The 17092-nt window shown below is 40.2% G+C and overlaps 1 protein-coding gene across 1 annotated transcript in view; it reads left to right on the top strand.

Moving 5' to 3' along the window:
- The window catches only part of RETNLB (resistin like beta), a 79598-nt gene extending 63019 nt beyond the window's left edge, over positions 1-16579 (top strand). The window contains 4 exon segments of the mRNA XM_082394817.1: positions 13061-13224; positions 14242-14320; positions 14925-14972; positions 14975-16579. Coding sequence (XP_082250943.1) covers positions 13216-13224; positions 14242-14320; positions 14925-14972; positions 14975-15057 — 219 coding nt within the window. The 5' untranslated portion in view covers positions 13061-13215 and the 3' untranslated portion in view covers positions 15058-16579.
- The last annotated feature ends 513 nt before the right edge of the window (positions 16580-17092 follow it).

The following is a 17092-nucleotide window of genomic DNA, read 5'->3' as shown; positions in this document are numbered from 1 at the left end:
TCCTTATTTATTTTCATTTTGGATGATCTGTCCATTGGTGAAAGTGGGGTGTTAAAGTCCCCTACTATGATTGTGTTACTGTCGATTTTGCTTTATATGGCTGTTAGCATTTGCCTTATGTATTGAGGTGCTCCTATTTTGTGTGCATATATAATTACAATTGTTATATCTTCTTCTTGGATTGAACACTTGATCCTTATGTAGTGTCCTTCTTTGTCTCTTGTAATAGTCTTTATTTTAAAGTCTATTTTGTCTGATATGAAAATTGCTACTCCAGCTTTCTTTTGATTTCCATTTGCATGGAATACCTTTTTCCATCCCCTCACTTTCGGTCTGTATGTGTCCCTAGGTCTGAAGTGGGTCTCTTATACACAGCCTATATACGGGTCTTGTTTTGTATCCATTCAGCCAGTCTATGTCTTTTGGTTGGAGCATTTAATCCATTTACATTTAAGGAAATTATTGATATGTATGGTCCTATTACCATTTTCTTAATTGTTATGGGTTTGTTTTTGTAGGTCTTTTCCTTTTCTTGTGTTTCCTGCCTAGAGAAGTTCTTTTACCATTTGTTGCAAACCTGGTTTGGTGGTGCTGAATTCGCCTAACCTTTTTTTGTCTGTAAAGGTTTTAATTTCTCCATCAAATCTGAATGAGATCCTTGCTGGGTAGAGTAATCTTGGTTGTAGGGTTTTCCCTTTCATCACTTAAATATGTCATGCCACTCCCTTCTGGCTTACAAAGTTTCTGCTGAAAGATCAGCGGTTAACCTTATGGGGATTCCCTTATATGTTATTTATTCCTTTTCCCTTGCCACTTTTAATATTTTTTATTCGTATTTAATTTTTGATAGTTTGATTAATATATGTCTTGGCGTGTTTCTCCTTACATTTATCCTGTATGGGACTCTCTGTGTTTCCTGGACTTGATTGACTATTTCCTTTCCCATCTTAGGGAAGTTTTCAACTATAATCTCTTCAAATATTTTCTCAGACCCTTTCTTTTTCTTTTCTTCTGGGACCCCTATAATTCGAATGTTGGTGTGTTTAATGTTGTCCCTGAGGTCTCTGAGACTGTCCTCAATTCTTTTCATTCTTTTTTCTTTATTCTGTCTGTGGTTGTTATTTCCACCATTTTATCTTCCAGGGCACTTATCTGTTCTTCTGCCTCAGTTATTCTGCTACTGATTCCTTCTAGAGAATTTTTAATTTCATTTATTGTGTTGTTCGTCATTGTTTGTTTGCTCTTTAGTTCTTCTAGGTCCTTGTTAAATGTTTCTTGTATTTTCTCCATTCTATTTCCAAGATTTTGGATCATCTTTACTATCATTACTCTGAATTCTTTCTCAGGTAGGCTGCCTATTTCCTCTTCATTTGTTTGGTCTGGTGGGTTTTTACCTTGCTCCTTCATCTGCTGTATTTCTCTGTCTTCTCAGTTTATTTAACTTACTGTGTTTGGGGTCTCCTTTTTGCAGGCTGCAGGTTCATTGTTTGTGGTGTCTGCCCCCAGTGGGTGAGGTTGATTCTGTGGCTTGTGTAGGCTTCCTGGTGGAGGGGACTGGTTCCTGTGTTCTGGTGGGTGGGGCTGGATGTTGTCTTTCTGGTGGGCAGGACCACATCCGCTGGTTTGTTTTGGGGTGTCTGTGACCTTATTATGATTATAGGCAGCCTCTCTGCTAATGGGAGGGGTTGTGTTCCTGTCCTGCTAGTTGTTTGACATGGGGCGTCCAGCACTGGAGCTTGCTGGCCCTTGCGTGGAGCTGGGTGTTAATGTTGAGATGGAGATCTGGGAGAGCTCTTGCTGACTGATATTACATGGGGCTGGGAGGTCTCTGGTGGTCCAATGTCCTGAACTCAGCTTTCCTATCTCAGAGGCTCAGACCTGACACCAGGATGAAGCACCAAGACCCTGTCAGCCACACGGCTCAGAAGAAAAGGGCAAAAAAAGAAAGAAAATAATAATAATTTAAAAAATTATTAAAATAAAAAGAAATATTATAATAAAAAAATTAAAAAGTAATAATTTTTAAAAAAGAAGAGAACCACCAAATCAATAAACAAATCCACCAATGATAACAAGTACTAAAAACTATACTAAGATAAACATAAAAATCAGAAACAAATCAGTTGCAGACAGTGAACCCCAAGTCTACAGTGGTTCCCAAAGTCTACCGCTTCAATTTTGCGATGATTCGTTGTCTATTCAGGTATTCCACAGATGCGGGGTACATCAAGTTGACTGTGGGGATTTAATCCGCTGCTCCTGAGGCTGCACGGTGAAATTTCCCTTTCTCTTCTTTGTTTGCACAGCTCCTGGGGTTCAGCTTTGGTTTTGGCCTCACCTTTGCATGTAGGTCGACCTCAGGCACCTGTTCCCTGCCCAGACAGGAGGGGGTTAAAGCAGAGGCAGATTATGGAGCTCTTGCTCACTCATGCTGGGAGGAGGGAGGGGTTTTGTAGTTATAATTGGAATGCAGGGTGAGCCCACGGGCGGCAGAGGCTGCCATGATGTTGCAACAGCCTGAGGCATGCCATATGTTTTCCTGGGGAAGTTGTCCCTGGATCACAGGACCCTGGCAGTGGTGGGCTGCACAGGCTCCCGGGGGTGAGGGGTGTGGATAGTGACCTGTGCTCACACACAGGCTTCTTGGTGGCTGCAGCAACAGCGTTAGCATCTCATGCCCGTCTCTGGGGTCCACTCTGATAGCCGTGGCTCGTGTCCATCTCTGGAGCTCGTTTAGGTGGTGCTCTGAATCTCCTCTCCTCGTGCACCCCAAAACAATTGTCTCTTGCCTCTTAGGCAATTCCAGACGTTTTCCTGGACTCTCTCCCAGCTAGCTGCGGCGCGCTAGCTCCCTTCAGGCTGTGTTCACGGAGCCAACCCCAGTCCTCTCCCTGGGATCTGACCTCTGAAGCCTGAGCCTCAGCTCCCAGCCCCCACCCACCCTGGTGGGTGAGCAGACAAGCCTCTCAGGCTGGTGAGTGCTGGTCGGCACCTATCCTCTGTGTGGGAATCTCTCCACTTTACCCTCTGCGCCCCTGTTGCTGCGCTTTCCTCCGTGGCTCCGAAGCTTCCCCGCAACCACCCCCCGTCTCCACCAGTGAAGGGGCTTCCTAGTGTGTGGAAACTTTTCCTCCTTCACAGTTCCCTCCCAGAGGTGCAGGTTCTGTCCCTATTCTTTTCTCTCTGTTTTTTTCTTTTGTCTTTTGCCCTACCCAGGCACATGGGGATTTTCTTGCCTTTTGGGAAGTCTGAGGTCTTCTGCCAGTGTTGAGTAGGTGTTCTGTAGGAGTTGTTCCACATGTAGATGTATTTCTGATGTATTTGTGGGGAGGAAGGTGATCTCTACATCTTACTCCTCTGCCGTCTTGAAGGTCCCCAACTTCCTTTTTTAAATTAATGTTTATGTTGCTGTTTCAATTATCTCTTTCTGAGTTAACACTCCAATTGGTGCTTGAAACAACAATATTTATTATTTCTCATCTTCTGGGGGTTGATGGGAAGCTTCCTCTGCTGGACTCACCTGGGCTCACTCATTTTGCCACATTCAGCTGGAGAGCTGACTGGCCTGGAGGGTCCCTGATACCTTCACTGGTGTCTGGCAGCTGGTCCTGGTTGTTGGCTGGGGGACATTGATTCCCTTCTGTGAGGCCTTTTACCTTCCAGTACGCTAGACTGGCTTCCTTCCATGGTGGTTTCAAGGCAGCTCTTCAAGGGAAAAAAATAGAAGCCTCAAGACTTCTCATGGCCTAACCTCAAAAGTTGTACAGCATTATTTCTGCTACATCCACTGGTCAAATCAGGTCACAGGGTCAGATCAGATTTAGGAGGTGGGGAAATAGACTCCACTTCTTGATGGGAGGCACAGCAAAGTCTAAGAGACATATGCACAGGAATCAGAGGGCTGGTTGCAGCCCTCTTCACCTCCATCTGCCACAAACACCTTTTAAAATAGTAAGAAACTAAAAAGTTATAACTACAGAAAAAGTAGAATGCATCAATAATTATAAGTAAGAAAATTTAAAAATCGCCCTTAATCCCACCATCCCAAGAGAATGACTTTTAGTATGATCAGTATATGCACTCCCAGAATTTTTCTATACATATTCACATCAGGTCAAAAAATGCATACTGTTTTGTGCCCTGATTTTTATAACGTGACAGTAGGTCCTAAACATTTTCTCATAATGTACCTAGTATCTCATGTATTCAACATGCACTAATGTATTTAAATATTTTGGACATTTTTACTACTATAAATAATAATGTAATGAACTTTAAAAATAAAAATCTTTGTACATATCTCTGATTTTTTTTTTAAGATTAAGCCCATAAAGTAGAATTTCTTGGTCAAAAAAAGTACATACTTTGAAATATTTTGCCAAGTGACCTCCCATAAAAATGTATAAATAATTTTATGTTCTCAGCAGAAGAATACTATGAGGAATTCCTGTTTTCCCCTTTTTCTTAACCCTGGAGAATCTGAGAGGTAAAAATTTACGTTCACAGAAATTTCCATTTGTATATCATTGTGAATTAATAATGTTAAACATTTTCTTCACTTTCATTAGCCATTTGCATTCCCTCACCAACCCAGTCTACTGCTTGTCCCTCCCTCTAGAAATATCAAGGAGAGGAAATGGAGGAGAAATCTTAATGGAAAGCCCTGTCCTTAATGGAAAGCCCTGTCTTTTTCCTATAGACAAGTAGTTAGCTATAAATATGACAGTTTAAAAGTGATAACAAGAACTATGGCTCACTAGTCAAAGATACCAGGTCTTGTCAGGCAGAGAAGAAGGAAGAAGGAAAGAAAAAAAGGAAAGAAGGAAGGAAGAAACGAAGGATAAAAGGAAGGAAAGAAAATGAAAGTGGAGAGAGGGAGGGAAAGAGAAAGAAAAAGTTATTTGCGCGAGAGAAAAGGCAGAGAGAGGCAGGGAAAAAAGCTAGAATTTATGAACATAGATGTATCAGGGAGGTTTAAAAAGTTAATGTTGGCTGGATGTCTCTGTAGTGCTAGATGAGAAGAACATGCTGTATGAGAACCAGGGAGACTGGACCACCCATTTCTGCATCTGGGGAATGGCAGGTTTGACACTTTTCAACCCAAACTCAGTGATTGTCCTTAAAAATATGACAAAAGGTATGTTGTCATACATCTTGGCAAGGAAGAGGCACCTGCTGGTGTCTAATTATTTAGGCTATGGACCTACTATGTGTCTACAGTGAGATCGTTATACTTTAACTGGTTTGTGACATTAAGCTTGTCTCACTACTAAGAATAAACAAGTCAGAAACATGACTTTGTTTCGAAGCATATCTTAAACCTCAGCACCCCCAATCAAGAATCTCCCAAGTTGTTTGTTATCATATCACAACCAATAAATACCAAAGAGGATTCCAGGCTCAGCCACAGGCTTTTCCAGAACCAGTTTCTATTGTGAGCCTCTAATCTCTGGTTTGGAGCCCAGGTCACCTGGTCCAGACTCCTTCCTCCTTCCTAATGGGCTCTCATTTGGGATCTTGGTGTCTTTTTGTGTTAGCAGAACTCAATCACAACCATCTCAATTCTCAAACTTTGAGTCAAAAGAATCATCTCAGTCCTAAAAGGATGATTCTAGATATAACATTCTAAAGAGGTTGAACTTCAAAGTGAATTGTAGGAGGCACTCTACCTTTCCTCGCAGTAACCTTTTTGGCCCCTTTATAAATTTGGTTCCCATCTACCAGTGACCCAGCTCAGCATTCCAGGAATCTCAAGAGTAGACTGAGTCAAAAACTCTCCAGATGTTTCTCCATCCCATGTTCTATTCCTGGGTACATGAAGATGATTTACCAGTTAGATTTAATCCAATGATTATGATAGGAATCAGACAGAACCTGGTATCAGAAAATGCAATCAACATGGTTGTTTATTATAGGTGGCCAAATATGTAGAAAGCAAAACCAGAAACCTGATTAGGCTCTGGAAAGCCATATTTATTAATCATCTATGTCAGCTGCTTATCATATATGACCAGTTACCATGCAGCACAATAATAATTATGTCATTAAAATGCATGTGAATCAATTTTGTGTTAGATTTTGTCTATCTCTATGTACATATCACTAGAAATAGAGAAATAGAGATACATGGACACGCTCAGACCTCTCAGTTTGTCCCTGACCAGTACTGATCTCCTTTTACAACTTTAAAGAATTAAAGGGCACATGGCTCCTAAACTGCCTGAGTTATGGTGAATCTCCCCTCACTCGAACCCCCATTTTACTGGCAGACAATCAGATGCTCTATCAAAAAAGCATCAGTTGGAGAGTCAAATGGGTAGGCATCCACTCCTAGGAATATGGCAGGAGTGATCCTACGAAAGACCTTTTGACAGCCCACTACCTTCTACTGCCTCCTCTCTGGCAGGGGGCAGTTTCCACAGGTCTCTTGTCTTTTATGAGCGCTCTTGTCCATCTCTCCTGGGACACATCCCCTTCCTGAATCAGAGCCCTGGAGTCCTCCATTGCTTCTCCTTTGGCAGCCCACAGAGACAGAAAGACAGAAAAACAAGTGGGGAAGAGAGCACTGAGCTAGGATGGCTGCCACAGCACATGGTCCCAGAGTGAATCTGACCATGCAGACTTGACCTATGTCACCTTTAAATGACTCCAAGAAATGCTGTCTACTTCCAGGAAATCCATGTGCCTGTACCTCCTCTAGCCTCTACCATGCTTGATTTCCTCTTCTCTATTCTCTTCTCTAGACCCTCTTCTTTCATTATTCCCACCCCAGTGACCCTCTCTGTAATTCTCCACTCAGTATCTCTATCTCTGGCCACAGCTGAATCTGTTAGCCAAGCATTACCACAATTAACTTGACAATAGATAATGCCAAGAACATACTGTTGTCTTTATTAGACGTTTCTGGAATCCAAAGGTACAACAGCTTTGGACAAATCAATTCATCCAACCATTTTAGGATACTGTTTTTGGCCACCAGAATGCAAATTCTCTTCTTAGAGCCAACTTGCACCTGATTGGAACTTTGATGAGTAGAGAGGCTTTATGGTTTCGCAGCTAATTGAAAGCATCAACTCATCAAGTTTCACAGAACCAATTTTTCCCCCTGTTTAATGATGCAGAATTCTGCAGTCTTAATCAGGTACCTCTGCAACCGTTGAGCAGAATCCAAGACCATTTTTGAGGGATATTTTGCCCTATCTCCAAGCAATTCCATGACTAATCTCTATTTAGGGTGGGTCAGCCTCTCAGTTTTTATCTGCATCTAAGTTTTTACCTCTAATGTAGACTTGACTGATTTCTCATGTAGTATCTAACGTATATGAATTCACAAGATGAAATAGCAGCACTTAAAGCCTCATCAGAGAGCTCTCCAACTGTAGCCAAAAACAGAGCTGAAACTTGGGCTTGAGAGACCTGCAAACTTCCTGTGGCTCTTGGTTTTCTTGGTCTCCTATTATTTTTTCAGATACATAAGTTTTTTAAAATTAAGCACACATTTAAATGAAATTTTAAAACTATAAACATGTAGCAAGATATTATGTTTACTCTAAAACATATATAAAACAGACAATGTTAAAGAATGAGAATAAATAAATAAATATAGAAGCTCTGTTATTTACTTCTTATAACACAATGGATTATTTTGTGTCCCTTTAGGGGTCTACATTCCACACTTCCCTGCTCCCTTGTGCAAGGGAAGTCGTAGGAAATCAGTGCTGTGCCTTAGCTTAACCTGTAATAGATGACCCTGTCCCAGACCCATCTTTCCTACCTTTCTTTACTTTTCCCAATTGCCCAGTTACTTTTACCCAGATTTATGCCCCCACTCTTTGCAACCTCTGTCCTATGCTACAACTATTCAAACTTTACTTTGCATTTTATTTTATTTTATTTTATGTAAATAATCAGTGGAAATTAGATGGGGAGAGGAGATAAGACATATTAAAAATATACCTCCACCTTTGGGTCATTGCGAAACGAGTGCACTCTTAGGAAGAGGGTAGCTCTAAGGAGAAAAAAATATTAAAAGACTCCCCTTAGTTTGTCTATGGATTTTGCAGGAACAAAAAACTTTCTTCTACCTTCTCTGTGTAGGACCTTCTGAATATTTTCCAGGAATGCTGAGGTGGAATCTCTACTTGCAGTGACTGATTGCAGGCAATGTCTTTATACTATATGCAGTGACTACCAAAGGTAGAGGTGCAGGCAAGAAGCAGGATGTATTGTCTATAGAGAATTTAAAAGCAATAATAAATCTGAGTAAAAGTCAATTCAATTTCTATTATCACCATATACAGGCAATTCTAAATAATGTCAATGATAAAATACTCCTCCTCCAAAACATTATTTGTTAGTCTTGTTGTTGAGTTTTAATAAGCTCAAAAAAGTTTTATGTAAGTTTCAAATTAGCACATTTTTATTACTTATCTTTTAACAAGCATTGTATTCTACATGGAAGTTAATTCAGACTACTTCTAGTTATACAGTTGGGCCCCCTGTACTTGGCCTCAGCTATATGCCTTCGTTTTTAAAGTCAGTTTGTAACAATTAAAAAAAACATTCAAGTTTGCTTGTGTGTCTACAATTCCTATCCTGCTATGCGTTCCTGCAGTCAAACAGTAGAATCTAAATAAGCGATGATAGCCTGGTGATTGTTAAGACAAATTAACAGAACTTGAATTATATCAATTTGGTCATTCTATATGATTATGTTGAGTTTAATTGAATTTAAAATAAATTCAGAGAGTGCAAACTGAGAGGTATAATATTTTTGTTTGGTAAGTGCAAATTTTAGTTCACACAAAAATATTATACTGAATTTAAACAGTATCTTTAAAACTGACATTTGCTCTTTTTAATAGGGTTTTTTTTGTTGTTTTAAACTGTAGAATGGATCAAGAAATAATGATTATTACTGATGCTTACATAATTATTACTGGAAATAATTTTGTTATATAAAGGATGTGAGTGTTAAAGAATGATCCCCTCTGGGGAAGGATGGTGGGGGGAGGGCGAAATGGGTGAAGGGGTCAACTATACATTGACGAATGAAAACTAGACTTTTGGTAGTGATCATGCTGTAGTGTGTTCAGAAGTCGAATTGTAAAGTCATATACATGAAACTTACATAATGTTATAGACCAATATTACTTCAAGAAAAAAAAAATCTAGACTAGGTAATGAATTTCATCCAATTACTGTTAAGTCTTAAAAAAAAGTTCTGTAGAGGAAGGGAATGGAAATATAAATTTCCAATAGTAATGTAAAATTTTTGACTATTAAATACAAGCTTCACATATTAAAATCTATTTTTAATTTTTAAAAATTTGTGGTAAAATACATGTAACGTAAAATTTACCACCTTAACCATTTTCAAGTGTACAGTTCAGTAGTGTTAAGTACATTCACACCGCCATGCAACCAATCTCCAGGACTCTTTAGCTTACAAACTGAAACTCTATACCCATTAAACAATTCCTAATCTCCCCCTTCTGCCAGCCCCTGTCACTACTCTTCTACTTTCTGTCTCTGTGAATTTGACCACTCTACTTAGCCTGCATAAGTGGAATCATACTGTGTTAATACAAGCTTCACTTTTGCATTTTTAAAAATGGGTGGTAGATATCAAATTGCTATGATATATAGATTTCATTGTAAAAATTTAATAAGTGTTTTATTTTAAACTGGTAATATGCCAGAAATCAAACATTTTGCCACTATCTAAACTTATGAATTAGAATTCTGAATGTCAATTCAAAAGGTATAAGGCAATACATAATTTTCCAAATTTCATTTAGAGTATGTGAACAGAAAAGAAGCCCAGTGATCCTAATTCAGTCTTCTGTTTTATACATAAGCGATTAAATGATTTGCATACAAAGACCTAGTTGACTGTAGCGCATCAGAAGGAATTTAAGACACCTGACACCTAAGAGCTCCTTCCAAGCTCAGATTCTGTTGTCCATAAATTTTATACATTTGTTTCCATTTTAAGGGCACTATTCATGTATAGTCTTATGTGTGAATACCTTGAATAGCCAAGAATCTTTTGTAATGAAAAGTATCCTATATCTCTAATATGTTAGATTTTTATATAATAGACATAAATAGATTACCCTGTATTTGGTAATATGGTTAGTATTTTGTTTTAAGTAATATTAAGTATATTACCCTATCTATGATTAGTACACAAATATGGACTTACAGATATTGGCGAGGACCCAGAGGTCAGAAAAATACAGAAGAATAAACTAAGGCACAGTGAAGTAAATTGCCCCAAATAGCCTTCAGGAAATTCTGACCCATATTTGAATGTTAAAGACATGAATTCTGTGACTATCCATAAATATTTCTTAACCTTTTAAAAGAGATTCTTTAAGAAACTTCAAAATAAATGAATGGAATAAAAAATTACTAATTCCCTCTGGGTGTCAAATGCACTAGGCATGCCAATGACCGCAAGCGTTGCCCAGAGGGGGTGGTCACTCTCCCTGTTGTTAAGGCTCATTTTAACAACATCTTAACCCAAGGGCACCCTCGTGATCCTGGGTTCTCTTTTCTTCTCCTGTCATTCCCAACAAACCCACTAGTCAATGCAATTCAATTCATATCTTTAAACCAATGTTCTGGGCATCTGCTTCTCAGTCTATTGCTTTCTTTACCAATTCTCTCAAAAAAATTCTGATTTCTCTTCTTTTATTAGATTATGTATGCTATTATGTCACCTGTGGACTGATTACTGTCAAATTTGTATCTCTGACTCTCACCTTTTCCCTGAACTTCAGACTAGTATTCCCAGATCCTTGTGCCGGAGCTTCACCGGGGTGTCTAATAGGCATATTAAATTGATCATGATCAAATTCGATTGAATGTTTTTGCCATACCTACTCTTCCCCAGGGGTCCTCATTTTAGTCAGTGGCATCACTCTTCAACAAGTCTTGCAGAACATAACCTTGATCTTTCACAACTCTCTTTCTCCTATTCCCCACACCCAGTCCATCAGGAAACCCTAAAGAGGCTCAACCTTCTCTATATAACCCAAAGCCATCCAATTCTCACTCCTTCCCCGACTACCATCTGAGACCTGGAACTCTACAAAAGCCTGCTGCCTGGTCTCCTTGTTTGCCTGTTTTCCCTCCGATCTCTATTCCATAAGAGTGACCTTTGAAAGCTTTATAAAACATAAATCATCTCAAGTCACTCCCTTGAGCAAAACACTCCAGTAATTTCCTGTCAAATTTACAGTGAAACCCAGAGCCCTAACGTTCGCTCACAAGTGCTGTACGATCTGGCCCTGGCTGTGTTTTAGACTCTTACCTGACATCTCTTTCCTTTTCTCACTTCATTCTCTCCAGCCACACTGTCTTTGTTACTATTGCTTCAGCACAACAGCCATTTCCCTGCCTTGGGCTCCAGCTGGACCCTCAGCCTGGAACATTCATCCCAGCTTCTCCTATGGCTCACCCATGCTTCTGCAGGTCATTGTTCACACGTTACCTTTCCTGAGATGCCTTCCCTGAATGCACTATATTATGTACAACAGCACAGCACAGAGGCACACTCAACAGCCTTGTTTTGATTTCTTTTCTTTTCTCTTTTTTTTTTTTGCTTTTTTAGTTTTTTTATCATAGAAAATTTCAAGCATATTCAGAAATAGAATAATATCAATACCCAACTTCAATACTAATCAATGCATGCCTAAGCTTATTCATTTATATCCACAGGTTTCTCCTTCCCAATAGATTATTTTGAAGTGAATCCCTGACATCATGCGATTTCTTCTGTAAATATGTCAGTGTGCATCCCTAAAAGGTCAAACCACTTAAAATGATCACAATATCATTATGATACCTAAAATAACAATTCATAAATATCAGCAAATATTCAGTCAATACTCATATTTCCCTAGCCCTCTAATTTTTTAATGAGTTTTTTGTTTGAATCAAGATCTATATAGGATTCATCTTTTGAGACTGGTTGAAGTTGATTTCTCTTTCTTCAAGGCATTTTCCAACATCTGACATATTATATATTTAGCTCCCATATTAGAAAGTCGTCTCAAGAGGATAAAGACATTGTCTACATTGCCCACTGCTGAGTCACCAGAGCTAGAGTTGATACAGAGAAGCTCTATAAATAGTCCCTGAAGTAACACATGAATTAATCTACCCAACTTCTACACCAAATCTAAGCCTGTGCTCTTTCTTGCTCTCTGTCACTCTTTCCTTTCCTCAAACTCCTATCTGGTAATAAGGAAGCATCCTTGCCTTTTGCTGCCATCACTGAGCCCCATTCTCAAAGCTGCCTCAGAGAGAGATAAGAAGAAATAGCTGTTCACTGGAGGGCATCTCGAGGGAAGAGGTGGTGAGGCTGGCCCAGCGGAAGCAGAGCCAGGCTTCTCCACCTGACTGCCTCCACCAGTGGTCATCCAACAGCCATTCTCTCCTTCTTCATCTTGTTCTTGAATCACAGGATTCAATCATGGTGACCACGTGCCCCGTCCTGGAGGATGAATCATAGCACTCCTACCACTCTTGGCCATAGAAGAGTCCTCAATCCTTTACTCACTCTTCTAAAATCCAAAAGGCTCTAAAAGCCTAAAAATGTTTTCCTAAGTTTGAGAATAACTCATTTGGTAGCAAAACCTGATATGGCCTGGTGTCAGGCTATTTATGGTCTTTACCCTAAGTTTTGTGAATATTCACACATGATTGCAGCAGACATATTAATGTGTTTCATTAGAGGATGTTGCCCCAGACCTCCTTGGTAATACGTATAGCGTAATCTACAGAATTTGCACTCTCTTACCTTCTAAAACCTGAAAAATTTTGAGTTCTGAAACACATCTTGGTCCAGCGATCTTGGATAAGAGATTGTGGAGCCCTATTCAATTTCACAGCCACACGTGGTGGGAAGGGAGGTCAGGTGACCCAGAACTGAACAATGAAGTGCAAGGGGAAATCTGGTTGATCTTCTAGGTGAAAATCTTACTTCTAAAATGAAAATGCAAAGCCTCTAAAGAGAATGGCCTAACCCTAATCCTTCCTTCCTTCTCAGGGTCTTGGTTAAATACGTGATGCCTGCCACCTTATGACCATGAGAAGATCAGGGATGAAAGAGCCAATGAACTGAGGACGGTAGAGAAAAAGAGGAAAAGATCAGGCTGGTGATGAGTCTGCTGAGCTTCCAAAAGAACCCTGGAATCAAGCACCATGTTTCTGGTTAAGTAAATAATAAACTTCTTTGTTTATAAACCAGCATTAAGCAGGTTTTCTGTTACTTTCCTACAGATGGGATTAGCCAAGGACAATAAAATGATGTCTAAACAGGTGACAAGTAAGGCCCTCACTCAACATAAAGTTACCTCTTCCCAAAGAAGGATCAAACAAGAGACCTCTAATGTGGGCTGCACAACAAAAGGCCCAGATGCTGGCCTTATCAGGTTGTCAAGAAGAAAGGAAAGGAAAGAACAGAAAGGCAGGAGGACTCTATTTGGCAGAGAACCAACATAAAGGCAGTTATTGCTTTTCTTGGGCACACTGAAGTTTATCACATTTGTGTGCCACGCCCCAGCAGGAGTTCTTTGAAAATTTACCAGGAAGTGTGTTTGTACGTGGGTGCAGGCTTGTGTGTTAAGGGGTGCCCAGGTCAATATCACGGGGTATAAAACATCCTTGCCTGACCTGTCTTTGCAGAACTTTTCTGACTTTTTCGGTGAGTGAGTCTGCCCTGCAGCTGTGGTCCCGGATTCTCCAAACTGCTTAGAGAGCTCCAGGCTCCTCCATCCTGACACTGACATTCCTCCATCTGTCCTCTCTGGAGACTCCATGTTCTCTTCTTCCTTCCTTCCCAACCACACTGGAACTCTGAGATCTCATTTTCTTTCCATCTGTCCTTCCAGAACCCAGGACGTTGCCTTCCTACAAAATGAAGCGGAACTTTTGCTTCCTTCTCATCCTCCTCCTCCTCCTCCAGATGACAATCCCAGGGAGTGCTCAGTGCTCCTTAGACGCCATTGTGGATAAAAAGATAAAGGATGCTCTCACTGGTCTAGATAACTGACTGGGGTCGGGCGATCGGGGGAGAGGATGGGAGAGTAACCCGGATCATAAACCTTAAAAGTTAGTGAGTAGCTTGATTATGGACACAGTTACACTGCTGAGGTAGAAGCGAATTTCAAAGGGGATTATGAGAGACAGAGATTATTGGTAATATGCCTTCTTCTCTCCTACTCATAGCTCAATCCCTCTGCCCCAGCAAAGAGGATCTCATGTTTCAGTGTCGTGAACTCAGGCAAACTGTCTTTCTGCCCTGCAGGTGAGTAACTATGGGGAAGAATGGCAGGTACGATGCTCCATGCCCTCCCCTGTCCATCTCCCAGCACCTACACCTCCCCCCATCTCACAGTTGTATTATCCTGGGGCTGAGTCATAATTCTTGGTTCCCAGAGATCCCTTCCCATTCTCATTTCCTTTAAGGATTCTACTGGGCGATTCTGGGCTTCTGCCTCTTCCCTTCCCACCTTCCTTTCATGGCTGCATATACCAGCCCTTCCTCTCTTCAGTAGTCCTGTTACGGTCATGCCACTATCACTCCCCCTGTCCTTCATCTCCCTTTCCCTGTTCTCCTGTGTTGGTTGTTAAGGGACAGCACAGAGTTAAACTTATCATGTCCCTGAGAAAATGGAAATGCCCAGGCCCCTCACTTTCACTGGTCTCTTCCATGGCCCTATGTCTAAATTTGTTTTAGTGGTTTTTGTATTTTTTTTCTTAAAGAGGACCTTCAAAATTGAATTCATTTTAGACCCCACAAAACCTAGATCTACCTCTGGGGTGCATATGGATGAAAGGTGATTATGAGTGGACCTCGTCCATCTCAAAACCAAAGGGATCTGATGTCTATGTCTCATGTGCTCATGCAGGGTCGGTTGTCACTGGCTGTGCTTGTGGCTATGGCTGTGGCTCCTGGGATGTCGGGGGGGGGGGGAAACTACATGCCACTACCAGTGCAACCCAGTAGATTGGACCACTGCCTGCTGCTGCCGCCTGACCTGAGAGGGAGGAGAATGAAAACCTAATTGTGACTGTAATGAAACCATGATCCCAAATAGGAAACCTGACTCAAACTGTCCCTTTCATTTGTTCACAACTCTGCTTCTTGGGTAACAAAAACAATTTTTGCATTTTTCTGTGTTTATATTTTTGATATTATCATCCATGGCCTGGGACTCCTCTAGCCAGAACATGTTTCCCACATTCCAGTTATGCCATCTCAGGAAAGATTAGGAAAAATATGTGCAGAATGGGACAAACTGAGATAGACACTCCAGCCCCTAGGTCCCTCAGTATTTAACAAAAAGATAATGACTCTATGCCAAACACTTTGCTTGGACAGGAGGTACAGAGAGATGAAATAACACACATGTCCTTATGAAGCCCACCAACTAGAATGGTGGCCAGACAGACTTTCCAACAAGTAGGCAGGCAAGAGCAGATTTGAAAGAATCAACTTCTACATATATACAACGGAGTATTACTCAGCCATAAAAAAAGAATGAAATAATGCCATTTGCAATAACATGTATGGACCTAGAGATTATCATACTAAGTGAAGTAAGGCAGACAGAGAAAGACAAATATCTTATGAGATCGCTTATATGTGGAATCTAAAAAAATGATACAAATGAACATATTTACAAAACAGAAACAGACATGCAGACATAGAAAACAAACTTATGCTTACCAAACAGAAAGCAGGGTCTGGGGGAGGGATAAATTAGGAGTTTGGGATTAACGTATACACACTACTATATATAAAATAGATAATCAACAAGGACTCACTGTATAGCACAGGGAACTCTACTCAATAATCTGTAATTATGTGTATGGGAAAAGAATCTGAAAAAGAATATATATATATATATATATGTATATATATATACTTCAATTATACTTCAATTTTTTAAAAAGGGGAAAAGAAAAGAATAAATTTCTAGATTTTTGGCTTGCATGTGTACTCTTTCCTAGACTTACGTGCCAGAGATCTTTTTGATCAACGTGCCAATTCGCCATTGTTTTCTCCCCTGGAACAAAAGAGAAACCCAGCCCTTCCCTGTCATTGAACCTTACCTTGGTTCATCGCCCTGGGGTATAAACATTTGCAGAATGCCAAGGGGAGGATTCAAAATATTGGCACCAATGTTGAGTGATCCAGTGACTGGGTAACAAGTCCTTTATAAGTTGAGAAGCTTCTGGTTCATGATATAATGTTGAAGGAGGGCAAAATCCAGTTATCAACTGATAGACCATCAAAAACAATTTTAGGGCTTCCCTGGTGGCGCAGTGGTTGAGAATCTGCCTGCTAATGCAGGGGACACGGGTTCGAGCCCTGGTCTGGGAAGATCCCACATGCCGTGGAGCAACTGGGCCCGTGAGCCACAATTACTGAGCCTGCGCGTCTGGAGCCTGTGCTCCGCAACAAGAGAGGCCGCGACAGTGAGAGGCCCGCGCACCGTGATGAAGAGTGGCCCCCACTTGCCTCAACTAGAGAAAGCCCATGCATAGCAACGAAGACCCAACACAGCCAAAAATAAATAAATTAATTAATTATTTAAAAAAAAAAACAATTTTTATAATAAATTACAGTGTGATTTTTAACAAATAACTCAAAGGGAAGTAAAACAAATTGAATAACATTACTACAATAAAAGTTTTCCCTTCCTGTCTGCTTAACTATGAGAAGTAGGTATCTCAAAGTTTATAACTATGAGAAGAAAAACTAGGAAAATAATTGGTTCTAAATTTATCTCTTTCTAGGATTATTCATTCATGGGTATTTAAACTACTTGGGAAAAAGAGCAGCTCCATCTCTCTCATTTAAGAAATACTTTTCCAAAAGGTACCATTTGTGTTTGTTAATTACTTATCAAAATTTGTTATAATTGCTTTGTTCAGTGGGGTACTATTAATCATTGTAATAACTTAATACTCTTATTTGTGGTAACTATAGTGAGTCTTTAAAAATATGAAACAAATCATGTCACTTTCCTGTTCAAAGTACATATTCTAATGACTTCTGATTACATGTAAA

The sequence above is a fragment of the Balaenoptera borealis genome (assembly GCF_965194805.1).
Source record: "Balaenoptera borealis genome assembly, chromosome: 5".
NCBI classification, from domain to species: Eukaryota; Metazoa; Chordata; class Mammalia; order Artiodactyla; family Balaenopteridae; genus Balaenoptera; species Balaenoptera borealis.
This window is presented reverse-complemented; position numbering and strand designations above follow the sequence as displayed.